The following is a 22691-nucleotide window of genomic DNA, read 5'->3' as shown; positions in this document are numbered from 1 at the left end:
TGTTTGTGTTAGTGTGTGTGTGTGAGTAAGTGAACGCCTGTGCGTACACCCATTCATATTCCACCAGATGTATGTATTCCCTCCTTTCTGTTTCAGAGATATCTATTCACCCCTGATTGATTGTTATACTTTTATATGTTCTCTTTGTGAATACAAATCTCTTCATTATCTGCCTTTGTTGTTCTACCTTTACTTCGGAAAGGGTTTAATAAAACGCTCTGCAACATGCCAGCAATCCTAGGTTTGCTGTAAATCTAAAAATGGTAAATTAATGATGGAAACAAAGCCTCAACAGAGAAGCAATGTTGAAGTAATACTTTCATATTTGTCCATAGCTGTGGAAAATTAGTGAATTATATTATGTTCAGTTTCATTTATCAGTGTTAAGTGTTTTATTTTGGCAAAAATCGAGTAATTTGGAGATATTTTGTGTTGGTTTTATCCTCTTTCTTACAGGCAGTATAAGCCTCATGTTACCAGAATTCTGAGTGTTTTATCTTTTATTTGTTTCAGTCATTTGACTGCAGCCATGCTGGGACATCATCTTGAAGGGTTTTGGTTGAACAAATTGATCCCAGGACTTTTTTTTAACGCTTAGGACTTATTCTCTTTTGCTGAGCTGTTAAGTTATGGGGATGTAAACACAGCAACACCTATAGTCAGGTGGTGGTGGTTGTTGGGGGAACAGACACAAAAACACATGCATATAGATATCGGGCTTCCTTCAGTTTCCATCTACTAAATCTCCTCACAAGGCTTTGGTCAACCTGGGGCTATAGTAGAAGACACTTACCCAAGGTGCCATGCAGTGGGATTGAACCTGCAACCATGTTGTTGGGATGCAAACTTCTTAACACACAACCACATGGTAAAACTCTGCAAAATATAGTTTTATATTTTGGCTTGTCTTTGGTATAAACTCATAAATAAAATGAGCTTACATAAGAGCCTCTATACTTTTGTTTGACCAGCTGGAAACAGCAGCCAATCTCATTCAGTTCACATCCTGTTCTCTAAAAAAAAAAAAAGAAGACACATTGCATATTGTAGCCCTAGATACATTATGACAATAATGATGGTAATAGAAGAGATGATTATGAGGGGGCATACTTAATTATATGTCTGCACTATCAGAGTGAATCTGGAACTAAGCAATAACTTGTAGGAGAAAATGGATGCAATGAATTAGTTAAGATCAGTCTTGTGAAAAAATTTTAATGATATAACTTTTGAATTTATAGCTCTTTTTCTTCTTCCATGTCAAATTTGAAGTTTGAGACCTGATAACCAAATGCATGACTAGGAAGAGTATCTCGACTGAAGTTTTCATTTCCATTGCTTACATCAGGAGAGTGATTACAAAGGAATCTCCACTGCAAATCTACTTTGAAGTTTTTTTTTTTTTTTTTTGTAAAACTATCTATACGCACACACACACACACACCTTCATGAATGCATTTCTCTCTGTGTGCAAATGCATATATGTACTTAATGTTTTCATGATTCCACTCAGTGCTGCTAAAATAGACTATATAGAAACTAGGCAAAATATTTTGAATTCTCAAATTCTGACAAAATTTTAGTGGAGCCACATTCTAACTATTTTTCCATGGATTTTAGATCTCTAAAACTTCATCATACCATACTTCTTTATGTGTCTCGATCTCTCTCACTCTTTCTCCTTGTCTCTTTGTCTGCTTCTCATTATCTGACTTCTTATTCTCTCTCTTTTCTTCTCTCTCTCTCTGACTTTCTGTTCTTCTCTTTCTGTCTGTCTGTCTCTCTCTCTCTCATTTCCTACCTCTCTTGCATATATGACCTAACACGATTTTTGAACCTCAACTCCCACACTTTCACCAAAACAACTTGCTGAAATCTTCATCTTGTCATAGTTTGTTTATGCTGTAAGGCATTATGGTGAAAAGTTGCATGAGAATTTGTCATTTTAGCATTACATATATTTATGTATATCATTTGTGCAACTAGTTCTCTGAGCTTTATTCCAGATGGTTGCCTTGCTTGCAAGATTTAGCAACAAAGATCTTCGTGAAATCACATTATACTGTTTAAGGGGAAAAAAAAACAAAACAAAAAGAAAACAAAAAAAACAAGAGATATTGGCTAATGTAATCTTGATTGATTCCCCTGAAAAAAAAATCTTTGGTCAAAGTTCTGCTTCATCAGGAATGACCTAGGGATAAGTAACAATAAATAGATATACTAGTGTGTTGCATGTATATATATATGTGTGTGTGTGTATGCATGTATGTGTGTATATGTTTGTATATGTATGTGTTGTGTGCATGCTTGTGTGTAGATAAATATGTGTATATATGTATATCATCATTATCATCATCATCATCATTTAATGTCGGTCTTCCTTGATGGCATCGGTTGGACAGTATGACAGTGAGCTGGCAGAAACGTTAGCACGCCGGGCAAAATGCTCAGCAGTATTTCGTCTGCCGCTACGTTCTGAGTTCAAATTCCGCCGAGGTCGACTTTGCCTTTCATCCTTTCGGGGTTGATAAATTAAGTACCAGTTACACACTGGGGTTGATGTAATCGACTTAATACCTATGTCTGTCCTTGTTTGTCCCCTCTATGTTTAGCCCCTTGTGGGTAATAAAGAAATAAGTATGACAGGAGCTGGTAAGCCCGAGGACTGTGCCAAGCTCCACTGCCTGCTTTGGTATGGTTTCTACAGCTGGACGCCCTTTCTAATGCCAATCACTTTACAGAGTTGGTTGGGTGTCTTTTTTGTGATACCAGCACCAGTGAGGTCACCAAGTAACTTGCATGACAAAGATCCCTCAACTGGGATAGATGGGTAGTGTTATTAAGTGAGGTGACTTTGTGCCTGGTGATGAGAGCTTAAAGTCTGATAGAGGGACAGAAACGGGTGTTTTGTTGTAGAAGTGATACATGGTTACCCCAATCAGAGGGTGACAGAGAGAAAGGGAGAGTAAGAATGAGCAGGAGAGTGTGTGAGAGATGATGTGCCAGGACACACTCTCAAGGTGCAAGAATGTGAATATAAATGGAATGGTAAAAGATTACTAAGGGTGCATGAGTAGGGAGTGTATGTATATATATGTGTGTGTGTGTATATATATATATATTTATATATACGTGTGTGTGTGTGTACACACACATAGACACACACGAATGTATGTATACATAGTATATGTCTGTGTGTGAACCATAGAGGGAATCTCCATGAGGCTGGCCAAGCAAATGTACATAATGGCAGCACCCCTCTTTAAACCAAACCAATCCTGCCATCTTTAAAGAAGGTAGAACACCTTAAACAAAGTAGTCTTAGATGATCATGATGTGTTAGGAAAAAAAATAATAAATAAGCAACACTGTATCCATGGTTTGAACACCTTAGAAGTCTGTTTGATCAAGGCTGAATTGAGTTTAAAATATATTAAAAAAACTGGTTATTAGCTACATCAGTGTGATAGCTAAACCATTTGCTTCCTGCATTCCTTATTGCGGTACAGCTTAGCAGGATGCTTACAATTTTTACTTGACAGTACAGTATGACTTGCAAATATCTATCTTCAGGCCCTCAAAATTGTCACAAATGTCTTCCTGTCATCCACTTCTATTTTGATATTAATCGTTTTGTTATTAACACTTTTTGTTATATTCCTATTGAAATCTACTGCTCCTGTTTTAAATAAGTTTGAAAATAATGAAGAATTTGTCATTATCACAAATTAACATGAAATTTTGATGGAAAATTGTAATTTAGATGACTTTAAACAGGAAATTTCTGTCATGGACTTGGACAGTCCGAGACAGGTTGGTATCAAATGGGTTAAGCTGGTTTGTGGAACCAAAATTAACCTAAAATTCTGATGGGAGGTTTTAATTTAAATTACTTTGAAGCAGGGAATTTATGTCCTAGAACCAGGAGCAGTGTTAGGTAGGGTGGTATTAAAAGGGATTGAATATGTTACACCCTTCTTAGCCCTTCACATAATAAAGTTGTTAAAATTGTTACAAAAGAAGTTGTAATGAGCGAAAGAGGAAACTGTTCATGGTTAGAAAGAACAGTCACATTGTATTCAAATCACTCCATGCTATTGAAAACAGAGAGAGTAATACAGACCTAAATACACTTTCAGAATCATGTAGTAGATAATGTAGGGGAAGACTAATATATTTTGTCATAGGTCTACTGATGTGGTATTAAATAAGAATAACAAAAACAACAAGTATCCTAGACTGATATCACAGTTGAGTCCTTTTGTAATCCTCAACTCTATTTTTTTTCCTATCTTTCTCTTTGTCTCTCTTCCTTTTGTTTTTAGCTTTCCCTTAATTTCTCTCTCTTTCCCCCACTTTTCTCTCCTTTTCTTCACTTGCTCTCTTTTTTTCTCTTTCTCCTATTGTCTCTATCTCTCTTTCATTTTTCTGTGTTCCACAGTACAAACAAGCAGTCCTCGGTCCTCACCATAAATTGATGTTATCATCCATCTAATGAATAATCCATTCTATTGCATTTCCAAATTTTGGCATTAAATATTTCAGATTGCATCATTTTCTTCTACTGAAGAATATGTAATACCCTTCACCACATAGACTTATGTTTATGAATTCAAACACTTAAAATTTAATCTAAATTTTGGAATTAAGATCAAAGAGAGGCAAAGTATTTTATAAAGTGTAAATGTTTTTTGCATTTATATAATAGTGGTCCTATAGGTGTTGAATAGGCTGGCAATATGAAGGATCTTCACTCATAAAACCTCATCTGCAATAATATATGTTACAGTCACCCTGTGTCACCTTATTCTCTAATAGTATGCCAATATTATGTGCACTGGAATTGTTCCAAATGTTGCCTCAGAGACATGCCTAAGCTATGTCAGCTTGGAAGAAGAAGCACAAGAAAGAGAAAAGAACAAAAAATAAATAAAAAAAGAATGCTATTTATACATACATAATGTCGATACTTTGCTTTCCCCTGGGGCCCCAAACTTATAGATTTTCCCCTTCGCTCATGACAGAAGAAGAAATATTGAGCTGTGTAAATTGTGCCAGAAGCCAACGTTGCCAGTTTTAAATTTGTTCTGTGCCTTGTCTCTTAATTCAGAGCTTTGATTGTTGTTGGTGTTGTTGTTATTGAAGTTATCACTGAATAACCTGCTTGTGTGTAGACAGATCATTATCTTACTGTTAAGGTGCCAGCTAGACTCTATACATAAAGATTTGTAAATCTGTGCTCTAACTGTTAAGAATAGCAAAACTGCATTGGAAGTAATCACGATTGCCTCTAGGTTCTATTTCTTTTCAAGAAGCATGTACTAACTGCATACCAGCCCATTTAGGTTAAGGGACCCCACCCATCACATTCACTTGGCATTATTCTTTGGGTAGATTAAATTTGCTTTATATTTAGCTTGACTTACTTATGCAAAGTTTTCCTATCAGCATCCTTTTTATTCTTTAGTTTTTGCAATATTTCAAAGCTATCACTTCAACAAGCATATAATTAACATTTTATCTATAAAGTGGTCTATTGCACATTTTGCCTCATACCTCTTTATATATTAAAACATAGCATTCAATAGAATTGGTTAATTAGCTTAACTTGTTTTCAGATTATGTATAAATACATCAAATAAATGCTTTGGATAAAGCAGTATGGAAATGGAAACAGTGGTTCAGAGGATATTTACTGAATCTATTTTAGCTACAGAGAGACATTTCTAGATTCTTCAAATCTTCTAGTGATTGATTCTATCCCCCACCCTGCTCTGTAATATGCACTTGAAAATTTAGTGAACTTCGCAATGTGTCAGCAGAAATGTGCGATTATTGTGGAAGAGGGGCATTTTGTGCAATCATATATGCGCGCGCACACACACACACACACACACACATGTCCCCTCTTTTGCAAGAGGAGAAAGAGCACTGTTATAGCTCTTTTCAAGGGCTCTAACATTGGTAGTGGAGATTGGTCATGGTGGAGCAGGAAAAACCATGACACGCTAGTTGCTGCAGTAGGAAGCAGCAAATTTATCTCTGTTTGGAGATCTGGTTTGAACATTGCAACATTGAGAATTTTGCTGAGGCTCTCAAAAACCAGAGGAACATGTTAAACCAAGCAACAGATTAATTCTATGTCTACAACTAGAGAACAAGTGCAGTCTGATGATCTTTCATTCAGTTGTTTCTGTTTAGTCAATTATACTCTCAAAGATTGTGTGGATCTAAGGCTAAGATAGAACATGTGTCTAAGGTACTGGGTAGTGGGAACAAACCTGGTACCACATAATTGCAAAAAGAACCTCTTAATTAAATACAAGGCTGTATAACTAATTGACAGATGAAGAACCAAACTGTGCTGCTCTATTTCTTGTGTGCAGTTTGTGTTTTGATTTGGCATATTTTGGGAAGACTAGCAATTGAAAGAAAAAAATTTTTTTTTAAATCATGAAACAAGAAGTAATATTTTGCACCAAAAGCCAGTATGGGAGTTTCTTTCATGGTAACTACCGCAGTATAATTTGTTCTAACAGAAGATCCACATTTAAGTAGGGATAAATATTATCTCTCGGTATTGATACTGCCTGTGGAGGTGTGTGGCTTAGTGGTTAGGGTGTCAGCATCATGATCGTAAGATTGTGGTTTCAATTCCTGAACCGGGGGCCGCGTTGTGTTCTTGAGCAAAACACTTCATTTCATGTTGCTCCAGTCCACTCAGCTGGCAAAAATGGGTAATGCTGCGATGGACTGACATCCCGTCCAGCTGGGGAACACATACACTATAGAAACTGGGCCCATGAGCCTGGCTAGGCTTTAAAAGGGCACATTTATTTATTTTACTGATACTGCCTCTGTCATAAATATATATTTTGAAACAAGAAATGTGTTTGTGTGAGTGGGAAATAAAAAGGAAACTCTTAATATACTTTTTCTAAAAAGCATGAGATCTGCATTGCTTTTCAGAAATGGCACTGGAAACCATGAGAATATAAAAGAGACTTGGTCTGAAGTAATAGTTTATCTGCCAGCAGTATTTAAGAATGGTTGAACACTATTGTCACTCATCCCTCACTCCTCGAACTTCAGTGCTGTCATCATTTTCACCTCTATTAAGTTCACCATCATTACCAACACCATGTTGACCATCATTATTATTACCACCATATTGATTATCACTATCATTACCATGACCATCACTATTGTTTTCACTATGTTGACCATTGCCTTAACCATTGTTCACTATCACAATCATTACCACATGAATGTTCACTACTTCAATCATTACTATAACCATATTCACCACCATGATCATTACCCTCACCGTGCTTACGGTTATTACCATTGTCACTAGTATTACTACTACCATCACTACAATCATCAGTACTTTCATCACCACTACTACCACCACTCTATGCACTGTGTTGGCTGTCACTGCCACCACCATGATGGCCATTATCTGCAATATTTTTACCATCATTGCCAACACACTATGTTCACCATTACAAGCATTACCACTAATACCCAATTTTGGGAGCCAACCAGTTTATTTGGGAGATGGATGTGTGCTATCGTGATTTGATGATCTCCTTAAGTATCACTGCTTGGTGGAGCTTAGTGTAATTAAGCACCAGTAACTTGAAAAAAAGTGTTCTTCTCTTTATGTAACCATAGTGTCATCATTGTATTTGGAAGTTGTTAATCTCTTCAGATGTCTTTTAGCACAGTGTATTGAGTTAATTGTTTTTTTTTTTTTTTATAGAGAAAGAGAATAAGAGACACTAGTTAAATGAAGGGAAAGTGGGCAATGCTTGAATATAGTCATAAGCTAAAAATGCTACAAAAAGAAGGGATAGATATAAACTGGCAGATGTGAGAAGGGAAAAGATCTGTGGAGTAGCGAAAGCAGGGCATATTGTATATGACGTGTAAGTTCTGATTTTAGGCCTATAATCAAAAAGGTATTCAAGCTGTAAGCATCTCATTATCTTTTGTATATGAGAAGGTATATTGTTCAATGTGAACTTAAATAGCATTTAAATTGGCCATATCAAACCCAAAATATTCTATCTGTTTTATGTTAATGGCTTGATCTAGCCGTTTGCACCTATCTTGCAATGTCACTCTGGAAAATAAATCCCACTATTGAAATCTTGAAGCTATGAGAAAATGCATGATTAATTCAAGACAATGTGAATAGATAAGCATTATATTTGACTGATCAATCTGAATGCTAAAAGGTTAAGGTGGTAGAATATGTAACTACTATTTCTAATAAGTCAAACAATCACATAGTTATGACCCCTATTTTATTGGCTCCCCAAGAGACCATTTATGTACAAAAGTATTACAGAGAGGAATAGACAATTTTAAATCGGGAATCCATAAGAGTTATTGTTATTGAGTTGGTCCTAGTCAGTTTTGTTTGTTTTTACTTGTCAAATGTCTGTTCCCTATACTCTGTTAAGGCACATCAAACTTTGCCATCTTGATGAAATTCAAGTTTTAGACACTTTATCTTTTTTACTATGAACAATGCTCTTCTAACCTGTCTTTAAGTCTTGGTCTCGTTCTATTAACCTTTTATTTGACTGATTATTCTGTCAAATGTAATGCTTTTTCATTCACATTGATTTTAATTAATCATGCATTATTTTGTAGATTCAATAATTTTTGATGTTGGAATTGTGTATCTTTAGAATGGCATTGAAGGGTAGGTGTGATGGGCTGGATCTAGTTGGTTAGATCAAATATGGTAGCATATTCAGGCTGGATATGACTAGTTTAAATGCGAAAGGGTTAAAGATGCTAGAGAGTTTACTGAGGATAATTTGGCAGCTGCATTGATCAGATCAAGCAGCTTTATAGAATCTCATTCATTTTATTTTTATTTTTTTCAGTGTTTTTTTTTTCTGTAAACCTGCCATAAAATAATTTTCTTTCTTTGTTATCTTTAATGAGGATTATATTCTCCTTTATCGTAATATGAAAGTCTTCATTTAAAAAAAAAACATTTGCCTTAAACAAGACTTTTTTTTAATGTTCTGTCCGATTATAATTATTCAGATTTCCTTTGTGTATTAATAATTGGTTTCTTAAGACAGTAACAATTTTGTACATGTAAATATTTGTGTGCATTGTGGTGGGAGATAAAGAGTCACAAGTAGGTATTTTATCTGTTCTTTTGATTAACCAGTCCCTATTTCTCTGGCCTCTCCCTCTTCTATTCTAGCTGTTTATACATGCAGCTCATCACCCTTTTTTTGTGTTTTCACTCTCCAATTTTCCTGAGCTGTTTTCACCTTTAATAATCTTGGTCCTACCTTAACTGAATTCTGAACCATTCAAGTGGTCATATTATGTTAGTCATTTGTCCCCCAATTATTCTGTATCTACTACATCACTGTAATAACCTTTTAATAATTGTCTGTGTAGTTTTTGTAATCTATAATCATCATATAATCAGTACACTTTCACTTGTTCCACACCATTATATCTCTGTAATGGTTTATCATATGTATTGATGTATATGTTGGAATTTGGACCTTGAAAACAAACATACAAAAAACATCACCTCCAAACCAGGGACAATTTTATATATACCGTTACTATTATGTTAAACTGTCATATGTGCAAATTTGGCCAAATGCATTTTTTTTTTCAATACTTAATTTTGTTTGCAATAGCTGGTTCTTTTGGTCAAACTATTGTATCTCCACTTGCTTCAGATGCTAAGATATGAAAATTGTCAAAGCTGATACTATTGCTAATGTAAAAAGAAATGGAATGCTGAAACTATTTTTTTGTTTTCTGAAAAAGCAATGTTTTAGACTCACGACACTTTTGCATAATAGCAATGATATATAATCTGGACATTAACATCTTGTGGTTTAGAAATTCACCAGTCACAGTAGAGGACAATTACAATTGTAACTCCTATGGTCCTATCACTTATCATTTTCTATTTAAATGAATAGGTTGTATACTTGAGAAGCTGTTTTAATAGCAAGGATATTAAAAATATGTTTTAAGGTATATTTAACATACCTTGAAATAGCTCATAACAATTGATAAACACCAGTCATCATTTCTAACAGGCGACAGACAGTAAAGAATTAACCTGTCCCTTAGGGTTAGTCCCATGCTGGGTTATGTTTACACTTCCCTGTCAGAGCATTCTTTCACACAACTTTAACATACATGGCCAGACAAAAGCTTTCAAAAATAACTGCAGATGAGAAGCATGTAATTAGCACCTGGTTTTTTGTGCTCCTTTTCAAGATAAATTCCTTTGTGGTTGACCAGTTTGTACTTGTCAGGTCACTCATAACGAGCTTTACAGTCACTACTACTTTAAACATTTCATGACAAAATTTCTCAGAAAAGTTCAATTTGTTGCGCCTTCATAAGCGCCATATCTGAACTGTCCAAAGATAGTTCTACCATTACTTTTTATGACCTGTTAATTCCTGTAAAATAACCAATATCCAAGTGATGTCACTAGTTATACTTTTACTCTTGTTTCAGTCATTTGACTGTGGCCATGCTGGAGCACCACTTTTAGTTGAACAAATCGACTCTAGGACTTATTCTTTGTAAGCCTAGTACTTATTCTATTGGTCTCTTCTGCCGAACTGCTAAGTTACGGGGACGTTAACACACCAACATTGGTTGTCATGGGATGGTGGATGGGATACACACACACACACACAATAGGCTTCTTTCAGTTTCCATCTACCAGATTCACTCACAAGGCTTTGGTTGGCCCGAGGCTATAGTAGAAGACATTTGCTCAAGTGGGATTGAACCTGGAACCATGTAGTTGGGAAGCAAGCTTCTTACCACACAGCTATGCCTGTGCCTAGTGTTTATCCTACACTAGTGGGAAACATCTGATGCATATCATAGTGGGTGATTAATTAACAGTGTCTGGCTGTTTTAAGATACGGATTGCTTGAATTTTAATAAGCAAGATTGTGTGCTTAGCAGCATTATTGCACTGGTAATTTTTGAGATGGTTGTTGAAAGACTATTGAGCAGTATACTCTTAGTAGTAAGTACCAGGCTCTAATACTTCTGAACCTGTTGGAATATCATTCTTATCGCCAAGCAGAAACCCATATAATCTTGACTTTTATAGAACTGTGAGTTACAAAAATTGGTTTTAGTTTAACATGTATATATTAAAACATGATAAAAACCTTTTATGGAAAATTCCCATCCAATGAACTAAAATCACCACATGTAACCTGTTATGGAATGTGGCTATGTAGTTTTACACACTAAGCATAGCTCAAATTATATTTTTAACCCTTTTGAAACCAACTTGCCTGAGACTGTCCTTAGTTCTACAGTACAAACTTCCTAATTTAACCCTTTAGCATTTAAACTGCCTATATCTGGCCAAAATATTCTATCTGTTTTATGTTCAAATTGACCAGATCTACCAAATCTCATAGCTACAAGATAATACATGATTTAATTCAAAACAATGTGAATAAATAAGCATTACATTTGACAGAGTAATCGGAATATTAAAGAGTTAAAGTGAAATGAAATAAAATCTTTCATAAAGATATAAATTTATATTTCAAACACTAGCTGAATATTGATAAAAATTATTTTAATAAATTCTTCATAATATTCAATATACATTGGAATAAAGACTGTTTTTCATCAGAAATATGATAACAAAAGGCTTAAAGGGCATTCAGTGGGTTGGAGGAATCCCTTTACACATCTAGGCATCTTTGTGGTTCATAAGTTTCAAATTGGCAGCGATCACTGAATTTGACAATAAGTTATTATTGTCAGACTGAGACTGCAATCAGATTTCTAAGTCCCAGTTAAATATTTTCACCTACGTTGCTAGTTATGTGTGGAATAGGCATGAATGTCCCTCTCAGATGTCTGCAATTTTCCATTTATGTAAGAAATCAGTAATATCAATTATCATGATGAAAGATGCTGAAATGACACAAATGTCAGTGCTGCCTTATGTTATAATTGCGCATATACATTACTTGTACGTGCATACACTCATACTTGTATGCATACACACTCTTGCTTGCACACATGCACACTCATACTCACATGATGCGTACATGTACACACAATCATACTTATATTTACACACACACACATTTATGCCTACATATACACATACTTGCATACACATGCTAACCTCTGCCCATGGTGACATGCATATAGAGATTGACACACACACAATTCCTTACTCCCACATTCTCATGTACCCACTTTCTTCTACTCATTTGCTCACTTACATATCCACCCTCTCACATACCCACCTACTTGCCCACTGACCCCCACGTAACAACTCATTCACTTTCACCAACTCACTCTTATACATACCCACCCACTCACACTCATTCTCTTCCTCTCTGCCACACACTCATACAAACAGGCATTCACTACCTCACACACTACTTCACTTATCCTCTCTCTCATACACCATCTCGCACAACCATTCACATGCAGATACTCACTCACTTGTGGCTGCTCACTAATGCAGCCGCTTGCTCATGTAGTTGCTTGCTCATTCATGTGGCCACTTGCTCATGCAGCTGCCCACTCATGTAGTCACTTACTTAAGCGGTCTCTTGTTCATGCGGCAGCTTGCTCATGTGGCTGCTCGCTCACATGGCCACTCACTCATGCAACCAGCCATTCACTCATGTGGCTGCTTACTGATGTGGCCACTTACACAACTGCTCACTTATGCAATCACTCTCTCATGCCACTAGCCATTCCCTCATGTGACCTCTCACTCATGTAACCACTCAGTCACACAACTACAGATATTTACATACTTGTAGAAAGAACATTAGCAAGATACAACTTGCAAGTTACGTTTTATTCTTCTTTTCAGGAGAGGCCGAAAATTTCTGCTATTGATAGATTACAAGACAAATCTCGGGAGAGTTTTAAGGTAAACAACTCAAGATTTTCTGATTTTGTCTCATTTTTCTTTTTCCTGTGTTTTTTTTCTTGTTCTGTCTGTTTCTGTATGTGATCTTGGACAAGCATCCTCTACTATAGTCCCAGGTTGACCAGTTCTCTGTGAGTGGTTTTGGTAGATGGAAACTGAAATAAGCCCATTATATGTGTGTGTCTGCACGCACGCATGAGACTTCTTGTCTTGACATCACATATTAGCTGTAAGTGAATGTCACTGACATAAGCAGTGTCATTCTTTACTTGTCTTCTTTGAAAAGTTGCCCAACCAAGGGGAAATATTACCTTGCTTGGAAACAGGTGAGGGTTGTCGACAGGAAGGGTATCTGAGGGTAGAAAATCTGCTTTACTGAATTCCATCTGATTCAAGTAGGGGAAAAGTGGACGTTGAAACAATGATGAGGATAATGATGACCTGTCTGTCTGTCTACAAGACAGGAAGTAGAATCAGTAGAGCATCAGACATAACACTGTGCAGTATTTGGTTATGCTGCTTTCTGTTCAGAATTCAAATTTTACCCAGGTTCTTTTTGCTTTTTCTCTTTCCATGGATGATAAAATAATAACTGGCATCAGTGGAATCAACTATTTTCTTGAAGGTGGCGCTCCAGCAGAGCTACACCACAATCAAATGACTGAAACACAATAAAATAGTAAATGCGTGTGTGTGTATGCACACACAAATACGCATACACATACACACATTATATATATACATACATATATATATATATATATATATATATATATATATACATACACACACACACACATATACACTTATGTAAAGTTACATAAGTGACTGAAGGGTCAAGAGTTTCATTCTTTGGACTATCAATATTGATGTGTGCTGTGCATGAAGTTCCTGGCCCTTGAGTTACTTATGTAACTTTACAGCCAAATCATATATATATATACTCTTAAGTTTCACCAAACCTGTGTGTCTGTATCTGTACACTGGTACATGCATACACCACTCAGTGTCAGTAGAGTGTTAGCTATTGAGCCAGTGTTTTGTTCACACAAGTTAACCAATATCTAGTTAAGTCAACTGATGCATTATTTGTTTATTGGATGATATAATAGCTAGCAACATTGCTTCAGTTACCAAGACTGAAGGTTCTGGTGCCGTAGATATCATAACCATACATCATAGCATATCGTATCCCATATATCATGTCATGACATGACTACACTATCAGTGATGAAGGTTAGAGGGGAAATGATTAAATCCAATTGACCAAATTTTTCTCTGGTCAATACTTAGTTCAGTCTGTAGTGCAAGCAATGGTGGGGAAAGCAGAGTGTTGCAGCATGCTGTCTTGTCTTTCTTTTCTATGTGTAATGATTCAGGAAGATAGAATTTTAATTAAAATTTCTTTTCCAAGTGTTCTCCTACTTCTCATTACCAATATCTTTGTGCTTCAAATTGTATTGTTATTAAGTGCCAACTTTAGTCTTTCGTAATTATTCTTTTGTATCAAAGATTAAAATTCGTAATAAAAGACTAAATCTTATTAGATTGATTGCTAAAAACTCTGCTACGAAGCAGTCATATACAATATGTTTAATAGATGTACATTTTGTCTTGCCGTGAAATAACTTGTGGATAAACCACAAAGGCTTTGGCAACATAGCAAGGATTGAATTAACTAGTTCTGTCTTTTATTGAAGACTCAGTAGGGATCATTTACCTCATCTTTCCATCTGTCAAAGTTTAGATGTGTGCAACTTCTTATAGAAATATATACCTGAGTTATGACAACTATAATGGTACAAGCTTGACAGCCAGAATTTAATAAGTTACAGAGTTGTTAGAGCATCAAGCAAAATATTTTGCAGTATTTATTTCAACTCATTGTGTTGTGAGTTCAAGTCATTTTGAAGTCAACTTGGCTTTTTATCCTTTCAAGGTTACATATACAAAAAATGTCAATCTGAGGTAGTGAATGAATCTGCAAGAAAGCCAGGTTGAATGCCTTGTGTTATTTGTTCTGGCTCATTGCATTCTGAGTTCAAATCCTGCCATGACCTATTTGGGTAGATTTAACCCATTGTGCAGTTTAACCCTTTTGTTATCATATTTCTTTTGAAATACACTGCTGTTCTTTCTATTAATTTTGAAAATAATGAAGAATTTAGTAAAATAAGCTTTGTCATTATTAAATTGGTGTTTGGAATGTAAATTAACATAGAATTTTGATGTAAATTTTGTATCATAACTAACAGAGATGGTCTCAGGTTGGTCGATATCAAAAGGGTCAATACTGCCACCTGGCATGCTGCTGTTAGGAGTGTCCATTGTTGCAACTATTCAGGCCAGGCTTCTGGTTTCATGATACCATCTTCTCATCCACCTTCTGATAATGGAAGCCTTATAATAGGTCATGGACACTGTCCTTCTCTCTTGACTAAAAGATTAAAAATATAATGGAGTGGCTAAAAAATGTCACTAATATTTGGTGCGGGGGATGTGATAGTGGCTGGTATTTGTTTGTTTGAGAATCACTGTTATAAACGAAAGACCACACACATGCATGTGTGCACATGCACACACACACACACACACACACACACACACACACACATATACACACGTGTGAGTGCGCACACATACAAATATGTTTATTGAAGCTAAGCACATCATCAGCCAAACCTAACTGAAAATGTCTACCTCTAATGTTTCATTGCCTGAGTGAAGGATATCCAGCTGTTAGATAAACAGCTTAGCTTCACATAGCCATGTAAATATCTGAATATTCTCAATTTACTAAACAATCAATATTTTTCTTATTTTTACACCTTACTATGTTACTTATAAGTTTAACAATTTTTTTCTTTTTATTGTGTGAAATATTCAGCAGTTAGAAACAGAATGACAGCAATTTAGTATTTCACACCCAGAGAATTATTTTATAATTTGTTGGTATTTTGTAGCTGAAAGAACACAATATACCACAATATGGCTCATAATTTCTGTAGATATGCATCATGATGTTGGTTAACTGCTTATATTCTCTACTAAAATAATTTTTTGACATTTCAAGTGGCAGTGAGTGTTTTGACTAAACTAAAATGGTTGATGCTATTCAGTTTGGACTCTTGTGTTCTAAATTTATTTCCTGTCAAAACCTCTTTTAATACTCATTCCCTAACACTCCTAGGGAAAAGCATAAACATTGCATAATACCATCCCTTCTTTTTGACTGCAGCCATGCTCAGGGACCTCCCTCAATTCCTTTTAGTCAACCATATTGACCCCCACTCCACTAGTACTTATTTCAATTTCATATATCATCATCATCATTTAACATCTGTTTTCCATGCTGGCATGGGTTGGATTTTTTTGACAGTAGCTGGGTAGTATAATGTGCAATGATGGAGGACAATAGGTACATACAATTAGCACCCTGGTAAAATTTGTGCATTTAGAAAGTTTTTACTTGTGTCACTATTCACCTACCTACCAAACTATGCCATAGCAACACTACGGATTTCCTTTGTGCCTTATCCTGCTGTCTACCTGTTTACGTAGCAAACATTAAGAACACTCCACAGTCAAGACTTTTCCTGACTTCCTGCTTTGTGTAATCTTTCCACCCTGCATACATATAAATATGTCATAATTTGATCTGATACCTATTGTCTGCTTATGTATACTTTTGTTCTATATATATATATATATATATGAGTGTATAAAATATTTTTATGCACAAAGAGGAGACCATTGACAGGACTCCTTACATGCTAAAAAATCCAGTTAAAACCCAATCCACAAAAAAGAGAATTCATGAGGTATGCCAATTATAACGCCAGAACGAACAAAAAAAATTGGCATGCCTCACAAATTCTCTTTTTTGTGGTTTGGGTTTTAACTGGCCTTTTTAGCATTGCCTTTTTAGCATGTAAGGAGTCCTGTCAATGGTCTCTTTGTGCATAAGAATATTTTATGCACTCTTATATTTTAAAAAATATGTTTTGTCTTAAAATGTTTATTTATGCATGCTAACCACTAGTAATAAATTATTTAAATTTATTTGCCTCATATTTACGATAGTAATATATATATATATATATATATATATATATATATATTAACCTATTATCTTTCATAAAGAGAAATAACTTGTTGAGGCACTTGACTCTGGTATACACATTTACATAGTAGTGCATTTATAACTGCTTGTTCCAAGCTCAATCCCACTCTGTGACAGTTTGTATGAGTGTCTTCTCTACTGTAGCCTTGGGTTTAACTACCACCATATGAGTGAAATTAGGTACGTAAAAACAGTAATAGAAACCCATCCTATATCATCATTAGTGTCATTCATTCACTTTTCCATGCTGGTATGGGTTGGGTTTGATTAGATGGTTCTGAAGCAGTGTTTAATCAACTAGGTGCCCTTCTTCTCACCAACACTTGTAGTTGCCTCTTACAGCATGCAAGGATGAGGCATACCTATTCTAAAACTAGGATACGCAAACTAACACAGGCATATATGCACACGAGCATGCATACACACATGTACGTGTATGTGTGTGTGTGTTTGTGTGTTTATGTGAATTTATTGGTGTAAAAGTGTGGGTGAAGTTGTTTTTTTTCCTGTTAAATATGTAACTTATCAAAATTCGATAGTAGAAATACTAGGCTGAAATGAGTATAGGAGCTGATGTAAGTTGATGTATTTGACAAAAAAACTCCTTGAAGGTGGTGCTCCAGCATGGCTGCTGTCCAATGACTGAAACAAGAAATGAATAAAAGAGAATGTGCGTGCACAAACACACACACACAGGCTTGAGTATAAGAAAAAGAAAAATATCCTTAATCATTCATATGGATTGATTAAATACATCCCTTGTTTCTAATGTTAAAGGTGTGAATTGACCGATTTGTTTCCTATTATTATCCTCATGCACGTATCTGTATTTGTGTCAATGTTCACTCACCTTTATCTTGGGAGGTCAGTGAGTTTATTGTTTTCACACAAGGCCTGGTGTTTATTAGTTTATTTGTTAGTAGGTGTAACAGCCAATTTCTAATTTTGCCAACTAGTCTTAGGTTCAGTTGCTAATTTGTACAATTGCTTATATTTTATGTGCTACTAAGCTTTTCGCATAAAAGTTGAAGTCCTGTTAGAAGCAAGTGTGTGCCTACCATTTTTTGCGGTATTTAAGTTGATGTAGTATATTGTGCAAATGTGAGGTGTAAATATTCAAACATCATCACTAAATCTTTCCAAATTCTGCGACATTTCACATGGAACTTTTGGTCCTCCTAAGTCCTCTTGGGGTATAAGTCAACCTATGAATTTTTTTTTTATTTTGTAAATTTTGGTCTGAAAAATCTGACTTTTATTGCCAGAAAATAGAGTGTGACAGTCTTTGTATGTATGAGCATGTATTTTTGTGTATGAGAGTGTGTGAGTATGCATGTTGCAGTGCTTGCATGTGTGTGTGTGAGTAAAAATAAATATATGAGTGTATGTACAAGAGCCTATGCATGTGCATCTACAGCTGTTTGTTTACACATGCATGTACGAGAGCATATATGTGCATGTCTGTACTAGAGCGACTTTGTATATGTGCATTTATAAGAATGTCTCTTTACTGTATACAGTGTATGCAAGTGTTTGTGTGCATTTACAATACTGTACGAGAATGTGTGTATATATAATGAGGTGTCAGTGTGTAGGAGTGTGTGCATGTGTTAGTGTCTGTGTGTTTGAATGTGTGCATGTGTTAGTGTTTGTCTGTATGAATGTTTGCATGTGTGAGTGAAGGAATGTGGCCAGCCAGCTAGCCAAACAGTCATAGTTTAGATTTGTGTGTGTAAACATTTAGTCAATCAGTCAATCACATAAGTTTTGACCTTTTAAATAGTCAGAAACAATTGTATGACTCTTAACAGTCTGGTGAAGAGGGACTTTTTATTACAACATTAGTTTCTTTGGTTTGATAATATTGTATGTGTGCATGTGTCAGAGAGAGAGAGAGAGAGAGCATGTTTGATCTATTAGTTCTTTTGAGTTGTTTCTAATATCAAAGGAAAGAGTATGACTTAGCTGATCTTTACATGGCTTCAACAATAGACAAAGAACAAATTGGGAATTATATTGAAATAGCATTTCTAAGCTTAAACGTAATCACCAAATTTTACCCCCTGACTTAGTTTCAATTTTTGTCTGCTAGTAATCCCACCCACCTCTGACACCTCTGCGTTTCATGGATCTTTATTATACTTCAGAGACAAATGCAATTTACCAGCCGTTTCTTGAAGTGTATAATTCCCTAATATCTCTCATCAAACAACCAATCAATTGATATATTATTGAACTCGTGTAACTGTAATAAATAGACAGTTTGCTTGAGGCAGCAGAAGAGATGGTATTTTATTTTACTAAAAAAAAAAAAGAAAGAAATTCTTTTCATTAAAGTAAATGGCACAATTTCACTCGGAAAAAAGAAAAGCTCAAATGGTTCCTGTTTGATTATTTTTAATTAGTGACATCCATTCATTGTTGACTGGCTTTGTTGAGGTTCATGAGAGAGAGAGCAGAGATAGTGGAAGATAGATTTGTGATGTTTATGTCCTTCCCTAAGGGTCACAGTAATATTAATAAAATTAAGAGAAAAGATGCTATAGAAAATCAAAATTAAGAGATTATTTACTCTAAATCACTACTTTTATGTAGTTTGTGACAAAAAGAATGCCTCTGTATGGCCGCTCAATCTGCTAGAAATAGTAACCAGGTCTCTTTCAAATTATACCTTACTACTATAAAAATAGACACCTTGGATAATGTTGTCCTTGTACTCAAATGATTAAATGAAAGATGAGATGGTCACAACTGGAATACCTCTGATCCTGGGTTTGAGCAGTCAGGATTGAGTTTGAACTTTAGCAAACAACTCTATGGGGCATACTGTATCTTCTTTACAATAATTCTTTGAATTTTATTATTAAATTGCTGAATAAAGTAGCAAACTGGCAGAACTTTGAACATGTTAGACAAAATGCTTAGTAGCATTTCATCTACCTTTACATTCTGAGTTCAAATTTGCTTTTCATCCTTTCATTGTTGATAAAATAAGCACCAGTTGAGGACTGGAGGAAGTGAAATCTGCTAGCCCCTCCCCAATAAATTGCTGGCCTTGTGCCAAAATATGAAACCATTATTAAGTTGTTGAATAAGAACTATTATATATCTTTAGTTAAATTTTAAAGTCTTGAATTTTTAAAGACTTTTTAGATATGTTGCAGTATTCCCAGACTTTGTCAACACAGAAAAATTATTTTCTGCTTGGTCATGTGAGCTGCTGGAAATAGTTGTGAAATGTCCCTTGAATTACAATGTGCAGCACACATTGGACAATGCTGTCCAATACATTTTTTTTTATTGACCATAATCAGGGCTGGAACATCTTTGATGATTGATCAGCTTTAAAATGCATTGAAGAAGATTTTGCTACTCTTTATAGCAGGTTGAGACTCTTCTGTTGACTTGATTCTTTCCTTATTTAGTTTGAAAGTATTTAGGAAAGTCTGACAAATCAATTTTGCATCAGTCTTTTATTTTGTTTCCTTGTTGCTCAGAGATTTCCACTTTCTTCCCTTGTTCTCTCTACCTATATAAAACAAGTATCTGCCAGCCAACTACGGAACCTCTACTTGCTAGAAATAGCAGATGACTCCCCCTCAAATCTCACTCTGTCATCTTGAAACATGCACATGCATGTGAGATAATGAAGTTTATGAGGGAAGAAAAAAAAAGCAAAACAAAATGGATGGCTTCAGCTGGAATGCCTCAATCTACTCAATCAAGACTGACTTTCAGATAAACAACAACAACTGTGGCTCAGTCATTGCTTGATTCATCTTTCTTTTCTCTTTAGCCTCTCTCTGTCTGTCTGTCTCACTTTCTCTCTCTCTCTCACTCACTCACTCACCTTTCCTGTTAGTTAATGTCAGTCACTGGATGGTCCCCCCAATACTTCTTGTCCTTCCTTCCATTTCATGCACTATATTCCTAACTACCAGCTGCTTTTGTATACAAAATATTCTTGGTTTTGAAACTTATCACGTGGAATTAATTTTATTACATAATTCATCTGTATAGGAATAATTGTTACATCAGGCAACAGTTCTGTGTTTTTTATCATCATAAGTATGTTTTTTACATAACTGAAAGAAAAAAAAAAATCACGCTGCATAATTTTTTGTATACCAATTATATTACAACTTATAAATTCATAAACATGCATTGCACACAAAATTGCACATACACACAATCATGCAGACTAACCTGCCAGCTAGCTATCCTTCTAGATCAGTCTTTTGTGGTGAAATATACCATTATTTTATGTTGGTATTTTAAGAATTTGGTTAAGACCTGTTGAAAAGAATTGGATATTTTTAAACGTATTCATGTTGTTAATAAATAATAGTTGTTTAGAAATGTGTCAGAATATTCCATATTGAAAACTGGCTTCATCCTGTCACATTGGATAACTAAAAACATATCAATAGAAAGTAAAAGCTAATTTATCAACAATGCCAGCTTATTCCATATTTGTTGTTTGTATATGTTTTGTTTTTACTGAAAAAGAAGAATTTACAAAGAAATGTTGAACACTGGTTCAAAAACAAATGTCATGGACAAAACTGTGGAATCAGGCTTTGTTTTTCTTTTGTTAATTTTTTTAAATATTTTCATTTTGTTTTTGTTTTGAATCTTCTACATGAATTTCAAAAATATTTTACATATTCTTTCCAACTAGATTCAGAATTGTCTAAGTTTGATTGTTAGAATTGTAACTCTAATGCTATTGCTGATTAGCACTTTGTCTCTAGGGAGACCCAAATACGTTATACACACACACACAGAGGCCAGACTTGATAATAGAATATATGTACACATACATACAAGCTCAGGTTTTGGCATCCACTTCTTGGATTAAGACATTTAAGCATTTATTAGCATTAAGCCAATCACATCGCCTAAATCACTATTGCTGGGTTTATTTTATAAATTTTGCAATTTTGATTTCCGTGAAATAAATTAGTTCTCAGAAATCATGGGGGAATAAGATGTACAGTGTTGAAGAGATTCTAGATTTTGAGCACAAAAAATGCAACAACACAATCACTAAATAAGATAATTGCAATATTATTCATGGTAAAAATGGTCTCAACTAGATTAAGCAAGCATGCTTTGCTAAGATGTTGGTTAGAATGAGGATAAATGTTAAAGTAAGAGTCTGTTTTGTTATGAACTGGTCTGGTATTGAGAGCAACGTTTGAGATGCTTAAGGTAAATGTCATAAAATTTAGTCTATTCAATGGAAGTTCAGATTATTAGTTATAATTCTCTAACAATGATCTTAATCTCTGCTATATGAATCAACAAGGGAGCTTCTGTGTTGTCACTTGACCTGCTAGAAATAGAAGTCAAGTTTCCTTCAGATTGCAACCTATCATAACTCTTTGGTATTCAGATTACTCTTGTCAAATGTAATGCTTATTTATTCTCATTGTTTTCAATTAATGATTCATTATCTTGTAGCTTTGATATTTTGAGGATGTGTTTGTTATTTTTAGAAAGACATTGTATAGAAGGTGTGAAAGATCAGATCTGGCCTGTTTGAATGTAGAATATCAAATAGAATGTTTAGGTTGGTTATGGCTGGTTTAAATGCAAAAGGATTTAAAGGAC

The 22691-nt window shown here is 35.0% G+C and overlaps 1 protein-coding gene across 2 annotated transcripts in view; it reads left to right on the top strand.

The window, feature by feature from the left end:
- LOC115209103 (F-box/LRR-repeat protein 20-like) overlaps positions 1-22691 on the top strand; it is a 405157-nt gene that overhangs the window by 266520 nt on the left and 115946 nt on the right. For both annotated transcript variants that reach the window (XM_029777229.2, XM_029777228.2), the window contains one exon: positions 12893-12952. In XM_029777229.2, coding sequence (XP_029633089.1) covers positions 12893-12952 — 60 coding nt within the window. The remainder of the gene's footprint in view (positions 1-12892; positions 12953-22691) is intronic.

The sequence above is a fragment of the Octopus sinensis genome, linkage group LG3 (genome assembly GCF_006345805.1).
Source record: "Octopus sinensis linkage group LG3, ASM634580v1, whole genome shotgun sequence".
NCBI lineage: Eukaryota > Metazoa > Mollusca > Cephalopoda > Octopoda > Octopodidae > Octopus > Octopus sinensis.
The sequence above is the reverse complement of the archived record's forward strand: the minus strand, read 5'-3'. Positions and strand labels throughout refer to the sequence as shown.